Below are 21,684 nucleotides of genomic sequence, written 5' to 3'. Positions count from 1 at the left end.
TGCACGATCAGAGAAGACAGACAAATGCATTTAGACAGAAAATGAAACATTTTAATCCATCAATCAACTCCATTTACAAAAGTATATCCCATTTTATATACAATATGTACAGAGACGTATAAACAACTATCAGTTTTCCACATGGATTCACTCATATGGTAACTAAACAATAGCACTGTAACAAAACATATCACTGATATTCTGCAGGGATGCTGTAGTGCAAATGTGTGCAAAACGTATAGTGCTGTTGCTCTGTGAATACCTTATAAATCCAGTTTTAATGGGGTTACTCAGCTTTGCATAGATACCTTTGTCCTTGCTTTGAACATTTATATGCTCATTAAATTATATTTATAATCTATGGCCATGTGGAGCTTTAAACCCCTTGTTAAACCACTTACTTATAACTGTTAATACAATTAAATTAATTAAAAAGGCCAAGTATATAAACTGCAGAAAAAAAAAAACCAAAAAAAAAAAAAACATTCAAATAGCTGGTGTTTTTGGAGATACAAGATTATCATTCAACAGCACTTAAAAGTATGTAAATATTAAGTATCTGTCGGTGCAATGTTCTTCCTTTGTTATAGAGAGAGATGCTGTCTGTGCTGAAACAAAGAGGTGACTATAAATATAAACTTTTGCTTGATGAGGACACGTGACTCATCACCACTGATCTTTTTGCACAGAACCACTGTGAGGGGAAGCATCACAGTCTATATTGTCCTTTTCAGTACAAAACTGTGGAAGTGAACAAAAGAACCAACTGAATTTAAGCCCCCACCAATTAGGTGCAAGACCAGGACTAGAAGTTTCTTCTAAAAACAGGCCTAATCATTTCAGAAATCCTAGGCACAATGGGCAGGTGTTAAGACTCTGGACTGATTTGACTTGTTGTGAACAACTTTTTCATTTCTGCAGCAGCCCACTGGCTGTGTAGTTATCAGTTCTGTCCAGCAGATGGAGCCTCTCCAAGTCTGACGCTTCCCAGGAAGGTTGTGTGGTTGGTCATACTGATGAGTGTGTCCTCATACACAATACGTATGGAGATCCTCTGGCCGGCACGAAGCAGGCTCACCCCAGCCGTGTAGCAGGTGTTGAACTTTCTCTGTCCTGTCTCAATGCTGCAGGTGCAGCGGAGGAATGGGTTGGAGTCCACCATCACCTCATAGCTGGCAATGTCAGTAAAGTTGAGGTAGTACACCTGGCATAGAGGGAAGACATAAAATTCACAAAAGACTGAGAGGGGAAGTCAAAACAAGTCCACATAATATGTAGGATCTTATTTAAAGTTGAAACAGCTGGAATATCAGAGTGGCCAACAAAGGTTTGTGTTATCAAGCTCCACTTTTAGCCATGGGGGGCGTCTCATACTACATGTATAAATCAGAACATTTATAGATTATCAAAGCAATCAGGTTTATAAGTTTAACTTCAGAGCAACTGACAGTTCTTTTGATAGTGAACTGTAAATTTTAAGAGTTACGTCAAGGACCGTACTCACTTCTACCTGACTATATATGAAGTAGACACCGTCCAGCAGCACCTCCAGCTCTCCAGAGCGTGGGTGCATTTTAAACACGCGGTGATGGATGGACACCATCTTCCAGTTTCTAAGGATGCCTTCAGACAGATCTAAACATGTCACAAACAAACAAGAAGCAAGCGGTCAACATAAATAGCTTTCAGCAAGGTTTGACTACAACCAGAGCTCAGCACAGACAGAAAATATAAACCTGCTAATGATGCTTACGCTCATTTTAGACCAACAGGCTGAGGCAGTGTAAACTGAGCCCGCTAACATGCAAGTGCTCCTGACCTGGGTTAACATGGGCCCAACTTGTAGTATAAATCTGTAACTGTTTGCTAATCCTATAATAGCTATGGGATTACATCAGGGTTAATACAATCTGTGCATAATCTTACAATAAATATTAGCATTAATATTTAGCCCTCTAAACCTTAAAATCTTCAGTCTTGTAGGTGACTTCCTCAACTTTCCATAAGGTGACCAAATAAAGGACACAAGAGCTGGTGTAAACATTTTTTAAAATAAACCAAATGTAGCCACTCTGTAGTGTTGTGGTTAGGCGGGTATGTATATTAGTGCAGTTGGAGATCCCGGTCAGGGACCAAGAATGTTTATTGTTTTGTGTCAAACACAGTGGTGTCACTACAATTGAGCATAGACAGAAGGCCCACCTTCTCTCACTTGAATAGTTGTTTCCTGCCCTTGTAAATGAACCACTGCCGGCTGAAAAACAAAAGATCTGTGGTGACTAATCTGGATACACATTAAAACAAGAGAATAACTGTTTCATCAAGCATAAAATTTGTCTACCTGGAATTCCTTTGTTTTTGTTTTATCGAGAACCCCTGCAACAATAAGAGAGACAAGATCAAATTCTGGCCTTCAACGTGGCCGGTGAACAAAGATATGATGAAGATTAAAGCAAAACAAAGTGAAATAGTTTGAAAATAGATCACTTCTATCCCACACTGTGTTTGAAATCCTACATCAGAACCTCACACTGTGCAGCCAATGAGTTCATCCATTTTGACAGCTTGAGCCCCCCACTAGTGTGTGAATATTTCTGCTTTTAGGAAAATACTCTAACCTAAGAACAGATCTATCAACTTTGGTGTTTTTCTCAGCGTCTCTGGGTATCAAAGCATATTATAGTACCCATTCAATTTTAGGTTCCCTACCTGCTGGACCTTGCGCACCCGGAGGTCCTTGTGGCCCAGGAGGTCCAGGGGGTCCCGCAGGCCCCACACCGATACTTCCTGGAATACCGGGGATACCGGGTATGCCCGGTGGCCCCTGAGGGCCTGGGGGACCAGGGGGACCAGGGGGGCCCGGCACAGACTTTTTCTTTCCTGCAAAGAGAAAAAGAAAAATTGTTGGCTAACTGAAAAACAACAAATAGCTAGTTTTATTTATGAAACCCAAAATCATGTTTACTCCAGTCCTTGCAGCTTCTGACATGAAGAGCAGCAAGAGACGAATAATGTCAAAATTCTTTCATCGGGGACTGGATCAAATATTGAAGCATTGTCATTCATCTTGAGCAAACACCATTACTTACCATCTCAAGAACATTACCAGACTCTAGCCAATACATTTTTTATTTAGACTTTTGAATTTTGAATTACCTTTTTTCCTGTCTTTCCTTTTTTCCTTTCCAGTTGATTCTATAAGAAACAAAAACAGTGTGATTAAGCTTGAAATGGTCTCCTGAACAATTATCATCTCAGATAACATCTCAAGTATCCAGCTCATTCCATGTAGGTATCCTAAAGAGGCTAAAATAACAGATTCAGATGTGCGCTCAACACTGGAGTGGAGGTATGTCAGTCTGTGGTATCTTCTAGTGTAGTAATTTGTAAGTGTGGTTTCACCTCCTCTGTATGAACAAGTGCCTTAAGCATTCACAGGCAGTGGAACTGGAGAAGATCATTAGAGAGATACTTTATCCTGCCAAAATCCTTTTCTTTGAATTAAGCCCAGATGGAGAATGTAGATGAAAGTGTGTGTTTGAGTGCATGTTTGTGTTTGTGTGTGTCTGTGTGTGTGTGTGTGTGTGTCTCCCTTTTACAACCATGTGGATGTGTGGGGGCATGCATTAATGTTGGTGGGGCATCTATGTCAGAATGCACTTAGTGTGCTGCTGCATGTGTGTGTGTCTGCTACGTGTGTAGCTGAAGAATCCTTTTCAAAAAGCCGTCTCGCTATTCTTGTGTTTACCATGTCATTACAACTACAAAGGCCATTTAACCTTAAAACCTCACAGTTTGAGTCCCCCTCAAACATATGGCCAGTGTTTCTCCTCTGGCTAAATGACTGGATGCATCCGCATAGATTTCTCTTAACGAGCAGCCCTATCTGGAATCTGGTGCCCGTTAGGAGTACTGAGAACACACACACACACACACACACACACACACACGCACACACACACACGCACACGCGCGCACACGCGCACACACGCACAAAAACACACATCTAAGGCTGAGATTACAAAAGCCTTTGTCTGTGCGCTGAGAGCAGAGGAGAGACCTGGGAATGATTAGTGTTTAGAGGCTCGGGACTTTGCTGATTTATGTAGAAAGTCTCAAAGGTGAGTTTTTTCTTCTAATTTAAACACAATCACTAAACTTCCCCCCAAGTATTCAGTGTCACGCCACAGACATTGGAATGCCTTGTGATCATGCTGCACTTGTTGCACTCAGACATGAAACTTCAAAGGCTTTGCTTTTTTATTTGCATAGTTCAAATTCTAAACAAAAACTACAAAAGCAAATTCAGACATATCGGCCACATGGTTTTCTGTGGAGCTATTGATTATGATTAATCATTGTGATGGAGTTAATCAAAAACACCAAAGCCTCAGATGATAACCCATATACCCACCTGGTTTTGTAAAATGACAGAATGTTCCCAAAAGTGATTTTTTTTTTTTTAACATTTTATTTTCTCACAGTTGGGATCTGACCGATAACACAGTTGGATTCCAAAGCCTTAATCTGCTTAATTGACAGATACAAAAGATATTTCGGGGACCTAATATTATTTTGAGACAAGGGAAATCAATGCGAGCTTTGCTGTCTGTTTCAAATTGGTGAAACCCTCCCGAGCCCCTTGTTGTCCTTGTTTGGTATCCAAGTAATAATCAGTCCCATTCCATTTAATCTCTTACACTATAAACTCAGCAACATTATGTGGAGCAGCACAGAGCAGTAAAAAAAATCTATTTCACAAAGAAGTGAGAAGCCATTAACAAACTGTTTTAAAAATTTATTAGAATAAGCTTGCCGTAAGCTCATTATTTACACTATACTGAATCTCCTCCAAACACACACAGGTTACAGAAAACCTTTTGTGTCTGGTACATCCTGATACTGGACTGATGCAGGTGCACCACAGAGAAGAAAGCGTGTCGTTTTGTATTATGAGCATAGAATTTAAAAGTTAGAGCCTGAACAGTAAAGCTTAAGTATCGACATACGTCTGTGTCAGGGTGTGAGGATAAAAGACGCTACATGATGATAAATCCCAAGGGGGTGGGGGGGGGTGTTGTACCTGCTTCTGGCTGCTTGCCGGGACTCCTTTTTGCTCGCTGAGTTATGCCTCTGCTATCCTCTGTAGCATGGAAGTCGCTATTTCGGTGCAGTAACCTCTCCTAGAGAAAAACAAAAACAAAATGATAAGTATGAAAAATTCCTACAGCTGAAAATTGGAGAGTGATTAAGGCAAGACGACCTTACAATAATACCGTGAGCATAAAAAATACAATGAGTGATACAAGTATTTGAGAGTGAAACCCATGTTTCAAGTGGCCTTTCTATTCTTGGGGTATAATGTTTGCATAGAGACAATTTGGGACATTTGAAAAGATGTGAGACGCTGTCAGCCAACACATTCACTTGTGGCCAAGTCTGCCCCACTGGGGTTGTAACCTATCCTGTAACCCAAGTCACTTTTGTCTGTTTCTGCCGTTTGAGACAGTCACCTGGACATGGCTGCTCTAAAATTCACCTTTTTATACAAAAGGAGGACATGAATTGTGGTTAATCTGAGAGCAATACCCATTCACATGGCACCTGGTCCCAGCCCTATTCAGGGATAGCGTGAATAAGCTAAAACCGCTGGAAAGAAGAAAGGAAAGGATCTGATGGACCTGGTCTGAGCTCATCTCCAAAAAACAGGAAAGGGCTACAGTGCTGCAGCGGTAGGGTGTTCCCATGGGCAAGCAAATGGTGGGACAAACCACAGGCCTGTTTTCTTATGTGACTGGTTCTGGTTGTCCTACATTCATATGAACTCTGTGGGACATGCTGACCTGACTGTGGCACGCTCAAGATGCGAACGTCTGACAACAAAATGTTTCATGCTAAGGATTCAAAGTAAAAAAAAAAAACAACGCAGATTCTTCAAAGTCGCTTTCGGTTAGGACAGCCAGTTTGTGATCATATCCCCCTTGGAGGATTCCCAGAACCCGAGAGACAAAGGAACGCGGCGCTGGAAACACAACAAGGCCAGCCAAATCCTTTATTTCGTTGAGCCTCACAATATTACGAGATCGCTTTCGGTCACACTTTGGAGTGTCATCATAATTAATGGTAAGAGTGTGAGGTAAAAAGGACAGACAAGCAGACAGCTTGTATTGTGTGGGACATCTGCTTGGAGTTTGTGTAACTGACATCTCCAAAGCAGTGACACGTGCAGCACCTTAGAATGGATCAAAAGATATTAGTGATGTACCAGTCTCTCTTCTGCTGGAAATGGATCAGACACACTTATTGACAGACACTTTGACCTGTCTTGTTCCACAGGTGGGCTTTATCCAAGTTGAAGATACAAGATGGCATTTTCCACATTTCCATCAGCATAGTTGTTACACCCCCACCCCCTCAGTTAGCGGCAAGAAATCTCCTTCTTCCGAAAAGCAGCGTGAACTCCCAGTGCCTCTTTGTGTGGTTTTCCATCAGAGCCACTGAAAGAATGTAAGAAGTCAGACAAGAAAAGTTATGTTTCAAATTTCTTCTATACCTCATCTCAGATGTAGGAACTCCCTCCTGTGGTGGAGGATGAGCTGTATCATGTCAAACACCCCCCACTGACTGTGTTGGGCAAGCTCTGAGTATTTAAAGTCTACATCCCTGACCAGCTGCATGCCATGTCTGACCTTATAAGCATGCCTGATGGAGGAGTGCGTTGGAGCGATTTATCGAAACACACAGCCGTCCAGATGTTCGCGCAAGCAGCGACGTTTGCTGTTCATTTGGTGCACAGGTGTCTCCACATCTCCTCTCCAGCTGTTGGAATATAGGGGGCTTTTACCTCTCAAAGGATTCTGGGTGTATGTTCAGGCATATGGCATTACACTTTCTTCTGTTCTGACAGCCAAAAATGATTCAACAGCCAATTTCTGGACCAAGATTAAGCTCCGGCAAGACGACAAAAAACAAACAAACGATCTACTAGGCTACCACCAAACAGGTGTGGCTGGTGTTTTAGATGAAGGTGACTAAGTGACTTAAAATAAAAAAAAAAAAGAGAAGAAGAAGAAAAAAAAAAAAAAACTTTACCATTATACAAGTGTAAGAAATGGTATTGCTCCCTTCTTTGCTTCATTTCACTTCACTACATTTACAGCCTTCATACCCTTCAAAGGCGTGCAGAGTTACAGTAAATCAGGATGACAATGTGTTGGTATGTATGCCAAGTGCCAACTATTGAGTAAACCATTCTTTTTCAGCACAAGGGGAAAAATGCTATTAATTAGAGGGCTTTCAAATCTTCAAAGCATAGTGGGGGGTGTGGGGTGTGGGAGGGATGCTCTTACACTCACAAGATGCGATTCCCTGTTGCTCCGCAAGGATATGACTAAAATTTAGTCACCTCGGGGATGTGTAATTTTCTGATCACAAGATTTTTTTCTGCCCTATTAACGCTTCTTATTACAATGACTTTTATTCCTCCTTGTTTCTGCACTCATACTACTCAAATTTCCTGACATTCATACTATTCCAAGCTGATTATGGTAATTAAATGCTAGAGCTTGTTTCTTCCTAAACCACTTTGCCCTCAGTCCTGCTTGCAATTCACATTTTCTCCACAAATAGACTTCTTTGGCTGCAGTAGTGCTTCGTCCAACATTTCATCACTAAATTGTTAGTGATAGTTTCAAAATGCGAGGTTGCAAAATTGAGGAGGTGGGGGCTGGGGGCTGGTGTCTGAAGGTGCCAGATGCAGATTGGGTGCCAGTGCTGCTGCATGGGCCTTACTAACTTTGTGTTTGACAACTGAAGTCTCATAAGACTCCTGTGATCCACACTCTTGGGTAGAACAATAACAGCTGTTCTCCTCTTAAATATTTCTTAAAAAGAAATGTCCCGACATCAGCCAATATCAGACACTGCTCTCTGGAAGGCCATGTGTTCCAAACCATAACTCGGGTAATTTAATAACAGCTTCCATAGACTGCTATTGAAAAGAACAGTTGTGGAGTTTGACCTCAGGGAAATGTTGCTTGTCAGCAGCCAGTCACATTTCAGAGTTTTGCAACACTTGCTTGCAGAGGGATGCTGAGCTCAGTATTGCGAACGCTTCCACAATTTATTATTTTGGTAAATGTTTGTGACTCTGGATTTAATCTTTACTGGGCGTCATCTTCATCTGTCTGTCAAGACAATTCAGCTTTATATGGAAATGTTTGCAGCTTCTTATTGCTGATGTTCTTACCTCTTTTGTCTTGTGTTTTTAATGACACTTGTGCCCACATTGATTAAACCCTGATATGTAGACTGACTATCTGCACGCATGATACTGCTGTTTTAACTAATCGTGCACTGGTCACAATTAAAGTAGATGTGGTTGATAGCCCACCCTGGACCCCCAGAGCATAAATGCTGCTGACTTTGTGTCCCATCAAACTGACTTTTTTAATAGCCGTTAACTAGACTCCAGATGTTTCAGCATCTGTTCTTTGTGAAGCTTTGAAGGCATACTTCAGAGGAGAAAATTATTTCATATAAAAAGGGTTATAAGAAAAATACTAGGCTAAAGACTAAAAGACTATCTGAGATGCAACACTGTGAATTTAATTTTATTATGATTTACTTAGTGATGTCGACCAGCTCCGAGTGACACCAATTCACTCGTGCCCTGAATCAGACTGGTACCTCACACATCAGAGCAACACACACCTGGGAGGGGTTTTTACTGTTGGGAACTGCGCAGATCTACCAGACAGCTGGGATTTACTGCCTTGCTCAAGGGCATACCAACTGTGACTGCTGAGGTGACGAGTGTTTGTTCACTTTGCAGACCAACATCATAAATGACCAGATCATCTGCTCTAATTAAGAAGCATCTGAATAAGTGCAAGATCTTAAGTGGTGCGTAGAGTTTAACGGCACGCCAGGAATTAGTGGATTTCTCCAACAGCAATCTAAGCAACATGTTTTTACTTTTCCTGACATTTTTATTGTACAATTTTCTTGTTCCAGGGAGTCTCATTGCTGGATAAATCTCAGACGATCTGTAAACCCTTCAAGTAGCAGTTTAGTTAACTGAGCAATACTGTTTCTATATCACTTCTAACATCTGAGAGAAGAGATGAAATAAAGTTTTATAGACATTACGTCAGGTAGGGATTGGCTCAAATCATCTTATATTGTTACAAATTTAATTTGATAGTGTTTGCTGTTTTATTTTCCTCATATCAGTGCACTAACCAAGTTACAAACAGTCTCTCTGCAGTTCACAGAAAGGTTCTGAAAACTGATTAGAGACTTGCAGTATTACAGCTAACACAGGTTAGATCCTTATTTTAGCACCAATCACTCAGATTGAGTGTATAGCTATGAATTCTTCCAACTGACAGGGCTAAAGACCAACTGCTCTGCTTCAGAGTGAAGAGAGAGTAAAATACAAGACAAAATTGTCTAAAAATCTGTTCAATAATAAATCTAACGTTTAATATTATATGCGTAAACTAAACTCGCCTGTAGAATTACCTGGGTTATGTTTTCTTTTCACTGTAAACTTAAGCAAAACATCTTTGCTGCCACAGATCAAAACGTCTTTGTTTTTAACTTGAAAGAACCATATTTTTCCTATAATATTGTGATCTCAAGCAAGCAAAAGTTTTTCTTTTCATTTTGTTTGATTCAATAAGCTGCTAAACAAGACAGCCGTGCCAAAATATGTCTGGATTTCCACTGGGTGCACTGTTTACACAGGTTGATTTACGTCTGACTCTGACCAGTCCAGCTGAAAACTGACACACACTAAATTTGGCGTGCAAAGCTGTTTTTGCATGATGACAAACCACCACATTTGTATTTTTCAAAAATAAAACCCAACCTCAAATCAGACTAAGTGTATCTGATCAGAGGTCTCACACACACACACACACACACACACCAGTGTTGCCTGTTGTGTCAGATATATGTCTATGTGGTTTGTCTATTTGTTCCAATGCCTGATTTCTTCAGCTCTTCTTTGTATTTGAGGTATACTTTTCATGTGTTAGTGCACTTGTCTGTATACCTGCACATCACATCAAATTTCATTGGCCCTACTGAGGAACCTTTGATGAAGACTTGTGTGAAAAATCCAATAAACAATTTTTAGATGTACAAAAGGGATTCTTCAAAGGAAATGCCTGAAAAGCTAACAAGTGCGGCCGCTGCGTCCAAATGCCACATGCTCCTGTTTCTCCAACTATGTAAACTGTGGGATGTGTAATCAGAGTTGTTTAATGCAGACATCTGGCAAGGACAGCATCACAGCGCTGTTAAATATTTACAGCTGGGCTACAGTCTTTCACCTCATGAAGCGCCACCATCTGGGTCGAATACCAGGCCCATCTCACTCGACTCTTAACCAGGGAAACCACTACTATCTAAAATAAGCGTAGCAAAGGACACATTTAGGAATAAATGAATAGGCCGAGGTTTCCACTTATGACGGAAAAAATTTTACAAAGCAAGCCTCACTGCTGGTCATAAAACTCCAAAATCTTTCCAACTGAGAGATAAACGCCTCCATCCTTAATAACCTGAACTCCCCTGGGTGACTATCAAGTTGATGGTTCCACACAACTAGATATCCAGCCAATGCCCCCACACACAGAGGATCATTTTCTCTGCTATAAAGATTGCACAACTGTGACATGTGAGCTAATTGAGCAAGAATTACAAATTTGAGACCTACACTTGGTCTCTTTGTACTGACTGAAATAAAGGAGTGTGTGGCGGTAGCGGTGGTGGTGTGCTGGTGGTGGAGGGGCTGTTGCCAAAGCCACAGACAACACAATGAACATTCAATCAACCCACTGCCAGAAGAGAAAACACATGTGAGACGAGGCTGGCTCTGCTCCAAGTACCAACTGCCCCATCTAAGTCCTGATGAATTTACATCAGCCCTTGGGCTTTGCACCTGCTGGTGATCCAGTTAATTTTCCGTCCACCTGCTCCAACACACAGACTGACCCATCTCTGAGAATACAGCTGGGCAGCATGCCTACTCTTCAGAGCATCCACCTCTGTCTGCTGAGGGGCAGCTCTGGAAAAAGGACAACCTCAGTTAAATGTGGACTGATTATATAAAAAGGCATTTTAGAGGTGAATTAGAGATTTGGGGGACCTTTTTGTAAATGTCAGATCCATGCTTTGTGGGAGTAACGTTTGGACCATGCTTCCCCTCACCAATCACCCCAACTCACCCTCTGCCCTGGACGCGTCTGCCTCCCTCCACACCGGCCAGGTGACAGACAAACCTCCGTGCGTCCTCAGCCCAGAGAGGCCGGATCACCAACACGGGAACGATACCATTAGAGACATATCTGAGTGTAAGCAGAGCTGGCAAAACTTCGTGACAGGCTACTGTAAAAGAAGTTGCCCAGAAACATGCCATAACAGAGCACAGGCGCAAAACCTGACACCGCGAAATGCGGGAACAGGAGGACGAAGCGGAGGTGAATGAACACGAACCTCCTCCGTGAGAGGAATGAAATGAAAACAATACCGTGTTGAGGAAGCTGTCTTCCCTTCAGCTTAGTGGCATTTATATATGTGTTTGTGTGAGTATATACATAATTTGGTGTTTTTACCTCATGACCCTGTCTTCCACCATCTCTGCTGCGGCTTCCTCCTCCGCCGCCGGAGTCCAGCCTTGGAGGTCCGGCCGAGGAGAGCACGGCCAACGGGTCAGCCGGGTCACTCCCCGCAAGTGTCAACACCGAGTCCCGCTTCTGGTGGATTATTTCCCGCTTGACTTCGGAGCGCAGGTCCAGGTAGCAGACCAGGGTGACAGCGTGCAGAGACAGCGACAGCAGGAATAATCCCAGGAAGACGACACCGCTGCTCCGACTCCTGCACTTCTTGCTGCACGTGCACGGAGCCGCTCTGGGCATCACTTTGCCCGGGAAATCCTCCGCGGGCGAGCCGTCGCGTGCCATTATCGGACGGGTATCAGAGGCGCTTTATCTCGGCATAATCGGCGCGTTTGGTCTCGCGCAGGCCGCGGCTATTCATTAACGCGAAGACTCATAGGTGCAGCTGAGGCGGCAGGTCGGCGCAAACTTCTTCGAGTATCTGTAGTAACAATGGAGGCCACGCCCACCTCATCTGTGATTGGCCCGGCGCGCTTTCGAGCCCAGATGATCCGGGCCAGAGGTTGAAGGCTGGAGGCGCCGAGCTGTAGGAACCGGGCGACATCCGACGGTCAGCCGGAGCTACTGCAGCGGCCCAGAGATGCTGATCATGGGGAGGATGTTGAGAGAAAATCCACCTCTTTGTATTTGTCTGTCGCTCAAAGTGTTGTCAGGAAAACAGGAAACCCCCCCCAGCCATCAGTGGTTTATCTTCTCTGATATGAACGTAAATGGGAAGGGGTGGTCACTTATGTAATATGCACTGTTTATGCATGTTCCTGCCATTTTTCATTGGTGTGCTTTGTTTGGGCGCTTTTGTTTTGTTGTGTGTGGGTGGCACATGGGTGGTGCTGCATGGAGTGGTGGTCCTGTGTGAAGAACTGATTCAAAACCCCTGGTAAATATTGCCTCAGTGTTGTTATCGAAAAAGAGCAAGCGGTTTGATGATTTCATCCCGTCATCAAAGCGTGGAAAAGTGTTACAGATTATATTCTTAAACAGACTGCTCATCGTATAATTATCTTGCGTTGCATCTGGACACTGTCAGGCTCAACGGTATGATGGGAAGCCTGGAAGAGTCAGTGTCACAGTGAGGTCAGCACCACTTTGTGTACAACACCATCAAATACTCTAAACACGTGTCACTCAGCTGGACTAGGGGAATAGTTTGACATTTATGTTTTCAAAAAAGCCAGCTGAGGACAAGGCTTTAACAAGATTGAATGTGGCACTGTGGTTTCCACATTTTCAACATCCAAAGCCGACCTTAGTGTTGTTCCTTTCAGATGTAGACACTTTGATCTCTGAGGGAAGGAACAAGAGGTAGCCTGCAGATCAGTCCGTCCTTGAGGATCGAGATGATAAAACTGGTGCACTGAGCTGGGCTGAAATTCAGGGGCTTGATGGAATGCCAGCTCATATTAGTTTTCGAGCAAGTGCCACAAAACATCCGTCTTTATTTCTCTGGGTCTAAACCTGACATTTGCGTGCACTTGACCTACAAAGAGGAACGCTCTTTCATGAAATGAGCTTAGACTGACAGAAGCTGATTAATTGCTGGTTTTCACTTGGTATTGTGCGGGGAAATAACGGAGAAGAATGACTCTTGGAGATCAGAAAGGGGCATTTCATCACTGTGAAATGTTTGCAGCATGAAGCTGATTACTAGAAAAGGGAAAAAGGTTAGTCTGTTACTTTCTTTCTTTGGGCTGATTCTGTCCTTGTTGCCCTTGTGCCGCAGGCTATTTTTCCTCAGCACAACCACTTTCATTCCTCCACCTCGGAAAAAAAGTTATTCTAGTCAGCTGCCACTGAAGGGCAGCATTGCCAAGCCATAAATCAATAACATTGCATACCAGTGTCTTGATGAACCTGAATTTAAAGCATGGAATAGCAATCCACATCAGTTGAACCATTAAACTGAAATACATGCTGGGTTTGTCTGATCTATTTGGACAGATTTATGCTGTTTCTCTGTTGACTATTGATCTGAACTCAAGATCTTGCTTGTTTCCATCTCGGGAAGTTACTTCTCCGTTGTTAGATGATAAGATTGTGAAATTGAATAGTGAACGACATTCAAAGTAACCCTCATACGGTCTGTGTGACTGAGGGCTCAGCCTAATCATATTTGCCATGCTTTCCATCCAAGCAGCAAGCACAATGACTTTAAGAAGCAGATAATTTAAGACTGGAACAGTCCCCCCATAATTTCAACCAATTTTTTAAAATGGCTGGTGCATATAAGAGGAGTTGCTCCAGGCTATTTTAAATCACTTGTCAGTGGTTTTGTTTTTGTGAGAAGACAAGGTCAGATGGCCCTGTGGTAAAGGTCAAACTTGACACAATGCCACTATAGGAGTCATCTCCGTATCCAGTCTAATCCCAGGCACCACAAACCCATAAAAATTAAAGTAAGTTTTGCCATGATTGGGGATTTTTTTGGCATTGAAAAGGGAAATAATAATTCTTATAACATCCCCTGGGCTTCAGTGCAGCATTCATAAATGGTGTGCTACTCTATCCTCTCTGAGCTTATAACAAGATTTAGAGGCTTTCCCTGCTAGATGATAGAGTTTTGCTGGAGAAATAGGCACACATATATTTTATCACAGAGAGCTGACTGGTAGGCTGAGGCATGTGGCTTCAACAAGCTATTGCAAGATGATGGGTGCTTGGACTCTGCTGGAGAGGAGCTATCTGTAAATGTATCCATTATCGTATACTCATTGATAAAAGAGCACTGATCAAAACCAACATTCAAATTTAAATATTAGAATCACATGGGCTAAATCATTCACAGCTAAAAGAATAACATCATTACACATCACAGTAAATTGTCTCAGACCTCCCCGCCCATGCATTACCTTCTCCAGTGTCATTGTTTCTGCACATTGGATTGCGGAGGTGTAACCTTGGCTAATTGATATGCTGTGGCATTTGATTTCCTACCTATAAATCTCCTGCAAATTGGACCATGTTTCCCATTTCCCCGAACAATGATTAATTCATTCTCATTGTGGGTGTCTGTCTTAAGGGTACTTATGAAAGACTCTCTCTCCCTGTCTGTTTTTGTAGTGTGCTGCTTTTGTGCCATCACCTCACTCACTCAGCTTCGATTTCTTACTTACTTTTATGTGGAATTCTGTATAAAAATGCTGTGTCAAGTCTTAATTGATTTTGATTGATTTTTTTTTTTTTTCCAATTCCACCCAGATTCAGTGTGGTTTAGCGGCGTTTTTAGCATGTAGAGGGTTACTCTGTGTTTTCAAAAGTCATGTTAAGGGGACTCTGGAAACAATTTCAGTTTAGAATTGGACTTACTCATTAAAGGGCTTTGTTTAAATTTTATTCTTCAGAGTTTTTGCCTCTAATGAGTAGTGACAGTGCTGGTACAGGCAATGTGTATCCAGATATTTTAATTAAGTAGCTACTTATACTACAGTGTGCGCCATTAAAGTAAAATTCCCATATTCGAAATGTGATGTAAAAGACAATTACTTACTAGTAGCATAACTTGGGTTTAACATATAATAAAATATATGTTCAAAAACACTTCCTGCTTATGCAAGAAATATTGCAATACAAGACAGAACAAAAACAGTAAAATTGTTGGTCACTGAAAGATGCTGAAACACTCCCTGGAGCTGAGGGGGAATTCTGGTGATAATTCCCTGCAGGTTTGTCACAGCAGTGAACACCTCTCACATCGCACAGTGTCATTTTACCCATTGTTATTATAAAAATATTAATTAGTGGAGCTTTGAGAAAGGCATTAAGTAAATTAATTTATCTTAGATTTAATTTGTTCGATAGCAGCAGCCTATAGGTGAAAGCTCAGTGTTACTAATGCATATGACCAAATGGTCCTCAGAGCCAAAGCAAGTTAAGATGAAATTGCAAAAAGTTCTCATCACTTAAACTTTATGCATATGTTGGTGAAAGTTTCTGTCCCTACAAGCATTTTGTCATATGTGCCAAATTTTACCGTTTAAGGCAGTTCATTAAACAGTGATGTTTTGCTGTAGCGGGTGTAATTTTTTTTGCCTTGCCTCAAGCTCAGCACAGCTCCTCACTGAGTAACCTTGTCTGTTACATTGCAGCACCATCAACAGAGACATGATTCTGTAATTGAATTTATTAATGAAAAGCAAAAGACCCGTGAGACATACAACACACTCACATGACAGAGTGAGGAGCTGTGCTGATGATCAGTTGCTTGGCAAAGAAAGCTTAGTAAGACTTTGCATTGTAATTCCACCAATCAACACTTAATTAGCCAATAACTAAGCATTAGAGTATTTCCTGCGTCTTTACTGTTGTAGTTTTGTGTCATCACTCTCTTTAACCTGATTCCACAGACACCAGAGGTGTTTTCAGATAAATAACAAAATAAACGGACAAACAAACAAATAAACAAATGAGCTATTAAAATGCACCATATGCTGCTGTATACCTTCCCAGCAATACACACACAAAGGCAAGCAACTTGCTGGTGCACATATGGACCATTTGCCTGTTAAAAACCCAGATATTTCCCTCAGGGGATGAGGTGGCCAGAAACACATCTCTCAATGAATGTTAATGATACCTCAAGAATGACTACATAGGAAAGTGTTTGCTAACGTGTTCAAAACAATAACTTTAATTACTACCTGGACATGTTAACAATTGCCTTTTTAATTTTATTTTCCAGAGGATTACTTATTCTAATGGTCTGTATTCTGTATTCACTCTTAGAGGAGTGACCACCAAGCATCAATCCTTGCTGACCTTCTCTGGTGACCTGTGAGTTTTAGAACTGAATGATTTAATTACTTGTTTTTAAAGCCCTGAATAATCTGGCTCCTGCCTAAATCTGTGATCCGCTAAATCCCTATGAGCTGGACCGATGTTTGAGATCCTCCAACAAGCCTCTTCTAATAGTTCCAAAGTGCAGACTTGTCACTAAAGATGACTGGGTCGTCACTGTTTGGGGCCCCTCAGCTGTGGGATAAATCTGTCCTTCAGACTCACTTTTATTGTTAAGCCTTTTCATAATCACTGTTTTTAGTTTTTTCACTCTTATTGCTGCTTTTTAAATTTCATTTCTTCAATAGTCCAGCATTTTGTAACTTGGTTTGGAGAAGTCATATACAAATAAAGGTTATTATTATTATTTAAACGGCCAGTAGCTAAGGAGCAGTTTAAGATTTTATGCTGCGCCATATTTCTGGACCCAAAATAAAATATTGACTCTAGCAACCATTTATTAATCAGAGCATGAGCAAATTTAAGTATACTAAATAAAAAAGAACAAAGCCAGGTTGAGGTTAACAGATATGTAAACAGAAAAATAAATCACATCTGCCTCTGCCTCTTCCCATTGTTTATGAATGTTGGATATGAGTCAGAATAGTTTGAGCCATTATCTCATTCAGATTTTTTAATGCTTTGCTTCCCTTGCCATCATCAGAGAAATGTTTACATTTTGGATTTTTAGGCATCAAATTGCTAAGCAACACCACAGTGATAGAGATAGTTTAGGCTATCTTCTTGTTGATGCTTGTATATCTTGGAAGTACTATGAAGCCAAGGCCAATAAAGAGGTGAAATATGAGCGAGATGCATGTTTATATCAGTCTTTATATGTGCCAGGATGATGGTTTACAGCCTCTTGGTTCCCTGGATGTTTTCCACTCTGCTTGTCTCTGAGGCTCATGTGAGGCTGCCACCTCCCAGAGCAGAACCTCTGCCAGTTTCAATAAACAGTTGCTACCCATATCAAAATCTCTAAGCCAGACCAACAGCATGATCAAAAGGCACACCTGAGGTGAACCCAGAGGTAATCTACTCTTCAGCTTCTCTCGCTGTGCTGCGCTCTTTCTTTATTCCTCTGTCTTTTGTGTTTTACTAGCGTCTACTTTTTCCTGGTATGAAAAGGGAATAATATTTTGCATTGTTTCTTCTTATTCGACTGCTGAGTCCACAGTCGCATCATGATAATCTAAGGCTCTCACATGCCAGGGTGTTCCATTTCTTATCTTGGACCCATTGACCTTTGTCCATTTCATATACTGCCAACCATGCACTTTGTCACTATCTCACTGTTACTTCGAGCTTAGATCCCTGTTTCCCAGCACAGTCATTGCTGGGAAGAAAAAATATCCTTCTGCTTGGGTCAGTATTCATATTTTTTTCTCCTCATGGGGTGAATTCACCTGTACTCTACAAGATGAATGACTAGAGGGCTCTCACTGGGAAATGGCTGTAGTTAAACAATACGACCCCCGCCCCCTCAATTTCCCAACCCCCTTATACTCCAAACAGTCGAATTGTCAGGTTAAAAAAATGAGAATGGTAGGTGTGAAAAAGCCAACCGCTGTAAGTAATTGCTGTTGTGTTCACTTCAGAAAAAGAACACTTACAAAGAGGTTGTTTGCAGCACACCATGAGGGCAAGGTATCACGTTACCACAGCAGAAGTGGTGCAGGTTCATTCACCTGAAGTGAACTAATTCATTTTAAAGAACAGATTCTCTGTTATTTTGATAAAATTTCTCAACACAAAGATCAGAATGAATCCTGCAGCTCCAGGCGCCTTCACGCATTGGTGATTTTAAAAGGCAGCGAGAGACACTTGTGAGAGGGTTTGTGTAATCAGACATTATTTAATGTGGTGTTGATAAACTTCACACTGTGCCTTCAGGCCAACAAACCTGGCTCACCTGTTATTGTTTTTACCAATGGACATCAGAAACCAACAGGGACAAAAGAAAGAAAAGATCCAACACGAGTCTAGCTTTTCCTGGACTTCTTTTTTTCCCTTGTTAAGGGCCTGTGCTTCACCTTCAAGTGTTTGAATTTGACCGCCAACACTCATTCACATTTACTCAATTTTATAATACAAAGAGAGCTGATAGGTGACATTTTTGGTGCGTGCATAGACAATAAGTTGTGATAAATTGCAGACTTATTTAAAATGTAGTTTGTTAGGGAAATGCAAATTTACAAAAGCAAAAGGACTTATTGTTCATCCTGCAGGGAGCATGACTGTCTATTAAATTTCCATGTCAAGAAACACTTAATCATGAAGATAAAGTTTGTGATAATATGATGATCAGACCAATGGAATCTATCCTTTGGGGGCTCAGAGGTCAGTCCAGGCTAAGCATTGCACAACAGATCAACATTGCCGTCATGGCTGGGGCTAAAAATAGGATATTCTTCTCATGCAAAAAGCCCTCGTTACTTCTCAAGCATCCAGTTACGGTTCAAAACTACTGCCCTCACAACCTATTCCAACAACTGAATCCACAATCTCCTAAATCATGTTTGTATGAGTTGCTAAGAGAGACATTATTGCTCATGTCTGGAAAGGCTGTTGTAAGGATGATTTCCAGTCAGTAATCCATCCTGTGAAGAAATAAAGTGCATGCTATCAGCATGACTACATGGAATCTGAGCCAGTGTGAGGTTAAAGCCTCAGAAGTAATGGAGCTGGTAATCAAGAGGAGGAAAAATTAACCTTTGTTAAGAGGCTTTTCAGGCTTGGTTATTGTGAAGTCATCCCTTTGACGCCAATTAATAACGTAGTTCCTCAAAGACAGGATCATCTGCAGCACAGAAAAAAGTTAAAGGCCTGGAAATAGCATAAGCTGCTGTCATGATTTAGTATGGAGACACTTTCATATACTACTTGACCTTTTTGGGTCTTTCCAGTAGTTTAAGTTCAAATTAGAAAAGCAGAAGGTCACCTGGCACTGTTTGGAGATGCCTTACCCATCTCATCTACTATATGGGAACCATACCCAGATGGTTCCCATTGGAAAGCTTAGGGAGAGGTTTCTTCATCTGATATGGAACCTGAATCTAAACAGCTGATGCTCCACACTCTCTAATGCTATTTGTAGAGGCCATGAATATTTATAGATGATTGTGGGTTTCATAGGATGTATTACCAGCTAAATTAACAATCCAGTAAGTAAGTCATTGTTTCCAATTTATTACTGCTGCCATAGTAGTTTTCAAACTACCAAGATTTAATGTTGCTAAGATTGTTTGTGAACTACAATGACATTAATTATTTGCACTTATATGAAGTAGAGCATCTGTCCGTCAGAGCATCAGTGCTTCTCTGATGTGTCTGTGGTCACACAGGCTGATGGGAGAGTTTAGAGGAAATTCAGCATTCAGCTCTAGAGGTAGAATTGCAGGCATGAGGCTGTGTTACTGTGTCATTGGCTCATACAACCCGGCTTTGACTGGACTGCCACAGCTTTTTTTTCTTAAAAAAAAAAAAAAATCAAAGTAAATTTTAATGTGGGGGTCTCATGTTCTCACCAGATGGAGAGAACAAAGGAAATTTTAACTAGTCATCACCAATTTCTCAACCAGCGGCAGCTCCTGTCACTTGAAACTATCTTTCTAACTTTCATTGTTAGTATAACTATTAATTCACATGTAAAAGAGTTTTTGCTCTAAATATGAGTTTGACCTTGAAAAGTGCCTCAAACCTCAGACTGTCACTTTGTGTTAGGGCTTTTCTAATGATGATCTCAGCTCCTTTACGCCCTCCGTCTCCTTCCCTCCATCTCATTATCTCTCCAAATATCATAACTTATTCAGAAGCCCTTAGAAGGCAGACTATACCCTGACACAGCAATATTCACCAGGAGTCTGCTAGTTCATTAAAAAACCTCATCAAACATGCACAACACAAACATGCAGAGATTCACACAAACTGGCATACACACTGAAGCTAATTCAACTTTTTGAGAAGTCTCGCTCTGTGATGCTAACAAGTTTCTCACAGCTCTCATATATTGTGTTTCATATGGGTGCAGCAGGGAGATGTTGGGCCTTTCTCAGAACACACGCATTGCACGAGATGTAGCTTGGCATAAGGCCTCCATAAGTGAAGTTTAATGTACATTTGGAAAAAGTGTGCTGTCCACAACCTGCGAGCAACCTGTGCAGCTTCGGTCTGTCATAAGCTGAGCTGCTGACCTGAAAATGTATGTCGTCAACTGTCACACACCCTGATAATTTTCCCTCCTGGCACGCAGTGCTTAAATTACCCACACCTGGTTGCCATGTTGGCCGCACATTTTTGATGAAAGTCACTTGCCAGGAAGGAATGCTTTTCAATAGCCTCTCAGTAGAATAGCTTAGGGCTTTATAAGGGACCATACGCCTGTCTGACAACACACTCCTGATGTTGTGTTAAATCCCATATGCAGCTGTGTGTGTGCGTGTGTGTCATTCAGAGCTTCTTAAGGTATGTGTGTGTGTATGCGCATGCTGTTGGGTAAACGGCCCTCTTCAGCTTTATTACCTGGCCATGAATCATGAGCCTTCATTACAGCATGCTCATTGTGCTCTGAAGGTTAAGCAAACCAATTAGAGTTCCCCACACGCCGTTGGGGTTCTCAGCAACAACTGCATCCTCACGTCTTGCATTTTAAATAGGCAAATGAAGGCTGGGATTAAAGGAAGGAAGTGGGAGGTAGGAATGAGGATGTTTAGGAGGCAGGGAAAAGTTCACACTTTGCTTTACAAGAAAGGAGAATGAAACTATGGCAGAAGAAGAGAAGGGAGGGAGGAAGCTGAGTATGAGAGAAAGAAAAGAGAGAAAGGAAGAGAAAGAAGCCCTATTAAAAGAAATGACACCGTCATGGTTCACTGAGCGCCAGCACTGGGCAGCAGTACCTCTGTGCTTAATGCTCTCTGGCTGTCAACGCCACCGTCAGCAGCACTGCCTGGCTGCTCCCAGAGGGAAACTGTGTTGGTCTATACTCTCGATTAACTCTGTGGCTTATTAGAATAGATCCCGGGAAAGGAATCAGCCAACCAAAGACGAGATCCGATAGAGTGCAGACATGGCGCTCTGTGATCATAATGTGAAGCGTAAGTTTGAGAGTTCCTCAGCAAGTCAGATCTGAGGTTTAGATATAACAGAGGTGCCATCAGATTCTTTCATCACACCCATGTGCTCCTGGTGAACTAGTGTTGACCGATGCCACAGAGGCCTTTTTGAT

At 41.7% G+C, this 21,684-nt stretch overlaps 1 protein-coding gene across 2 annotated transcripts; it reads right to left on the bottom strand.

Moving 5' to 3' along the window:
* Positions 1-35: 35 nt before the first annotated feature.
* On the bottom strand, positions 36-12,089 carry eda (ectodysplasin A). Of its 2 annotated transcripts, none has more exons than XM_029512806.1 (8): positions 11,625-12,089; positions 5,084-5,183; positions 3,157-3,195; positions 2,710-2,880; positions 2,342-2,376; positions 2,203-2,254; positions 1,505-1,635; positions 36-1,204 (listed from the first exon to the last, which is right to left on the bottom strand). In XM_029512806.1, exons 1-8 carry the CDS (start codon positions 11,970-11,972, stop codon positions 944-946), a joined length of 1,137 nt encoding a protein of 378 aa, XP_029368666.1. In that variant the 5' UTR covers positions 11,973-12,089; the 3' UTR covers positions 36-943. The 2 variants fall into 2 exon arrangements, with proteins under 2 accessions (XP_029368666.1, XP_029368667.1); XM_029512807.1 differs by having other exon boundaries at positions 1,511-1,635.
* Between the last annotated feature and the right edge of the window lie 9,595 nt (positions 12,090-21,684).

This window comes from Echeneis naucrates, chromosome 10, assembly GCF_900963305.1.
Source record: "Echeneis naucrates chromosome 10, fEcheNa1.1, whole genome shotgun sequence".
NCBI lineage: Eukaryota > Metazoa > Chordata > Actinopteri > Carangiformes > Echeneidae > Echeneis > Echeneis naucrates.
This window is presented reverse-complemented; position numbering and strand designations above follow the sequence as displayed.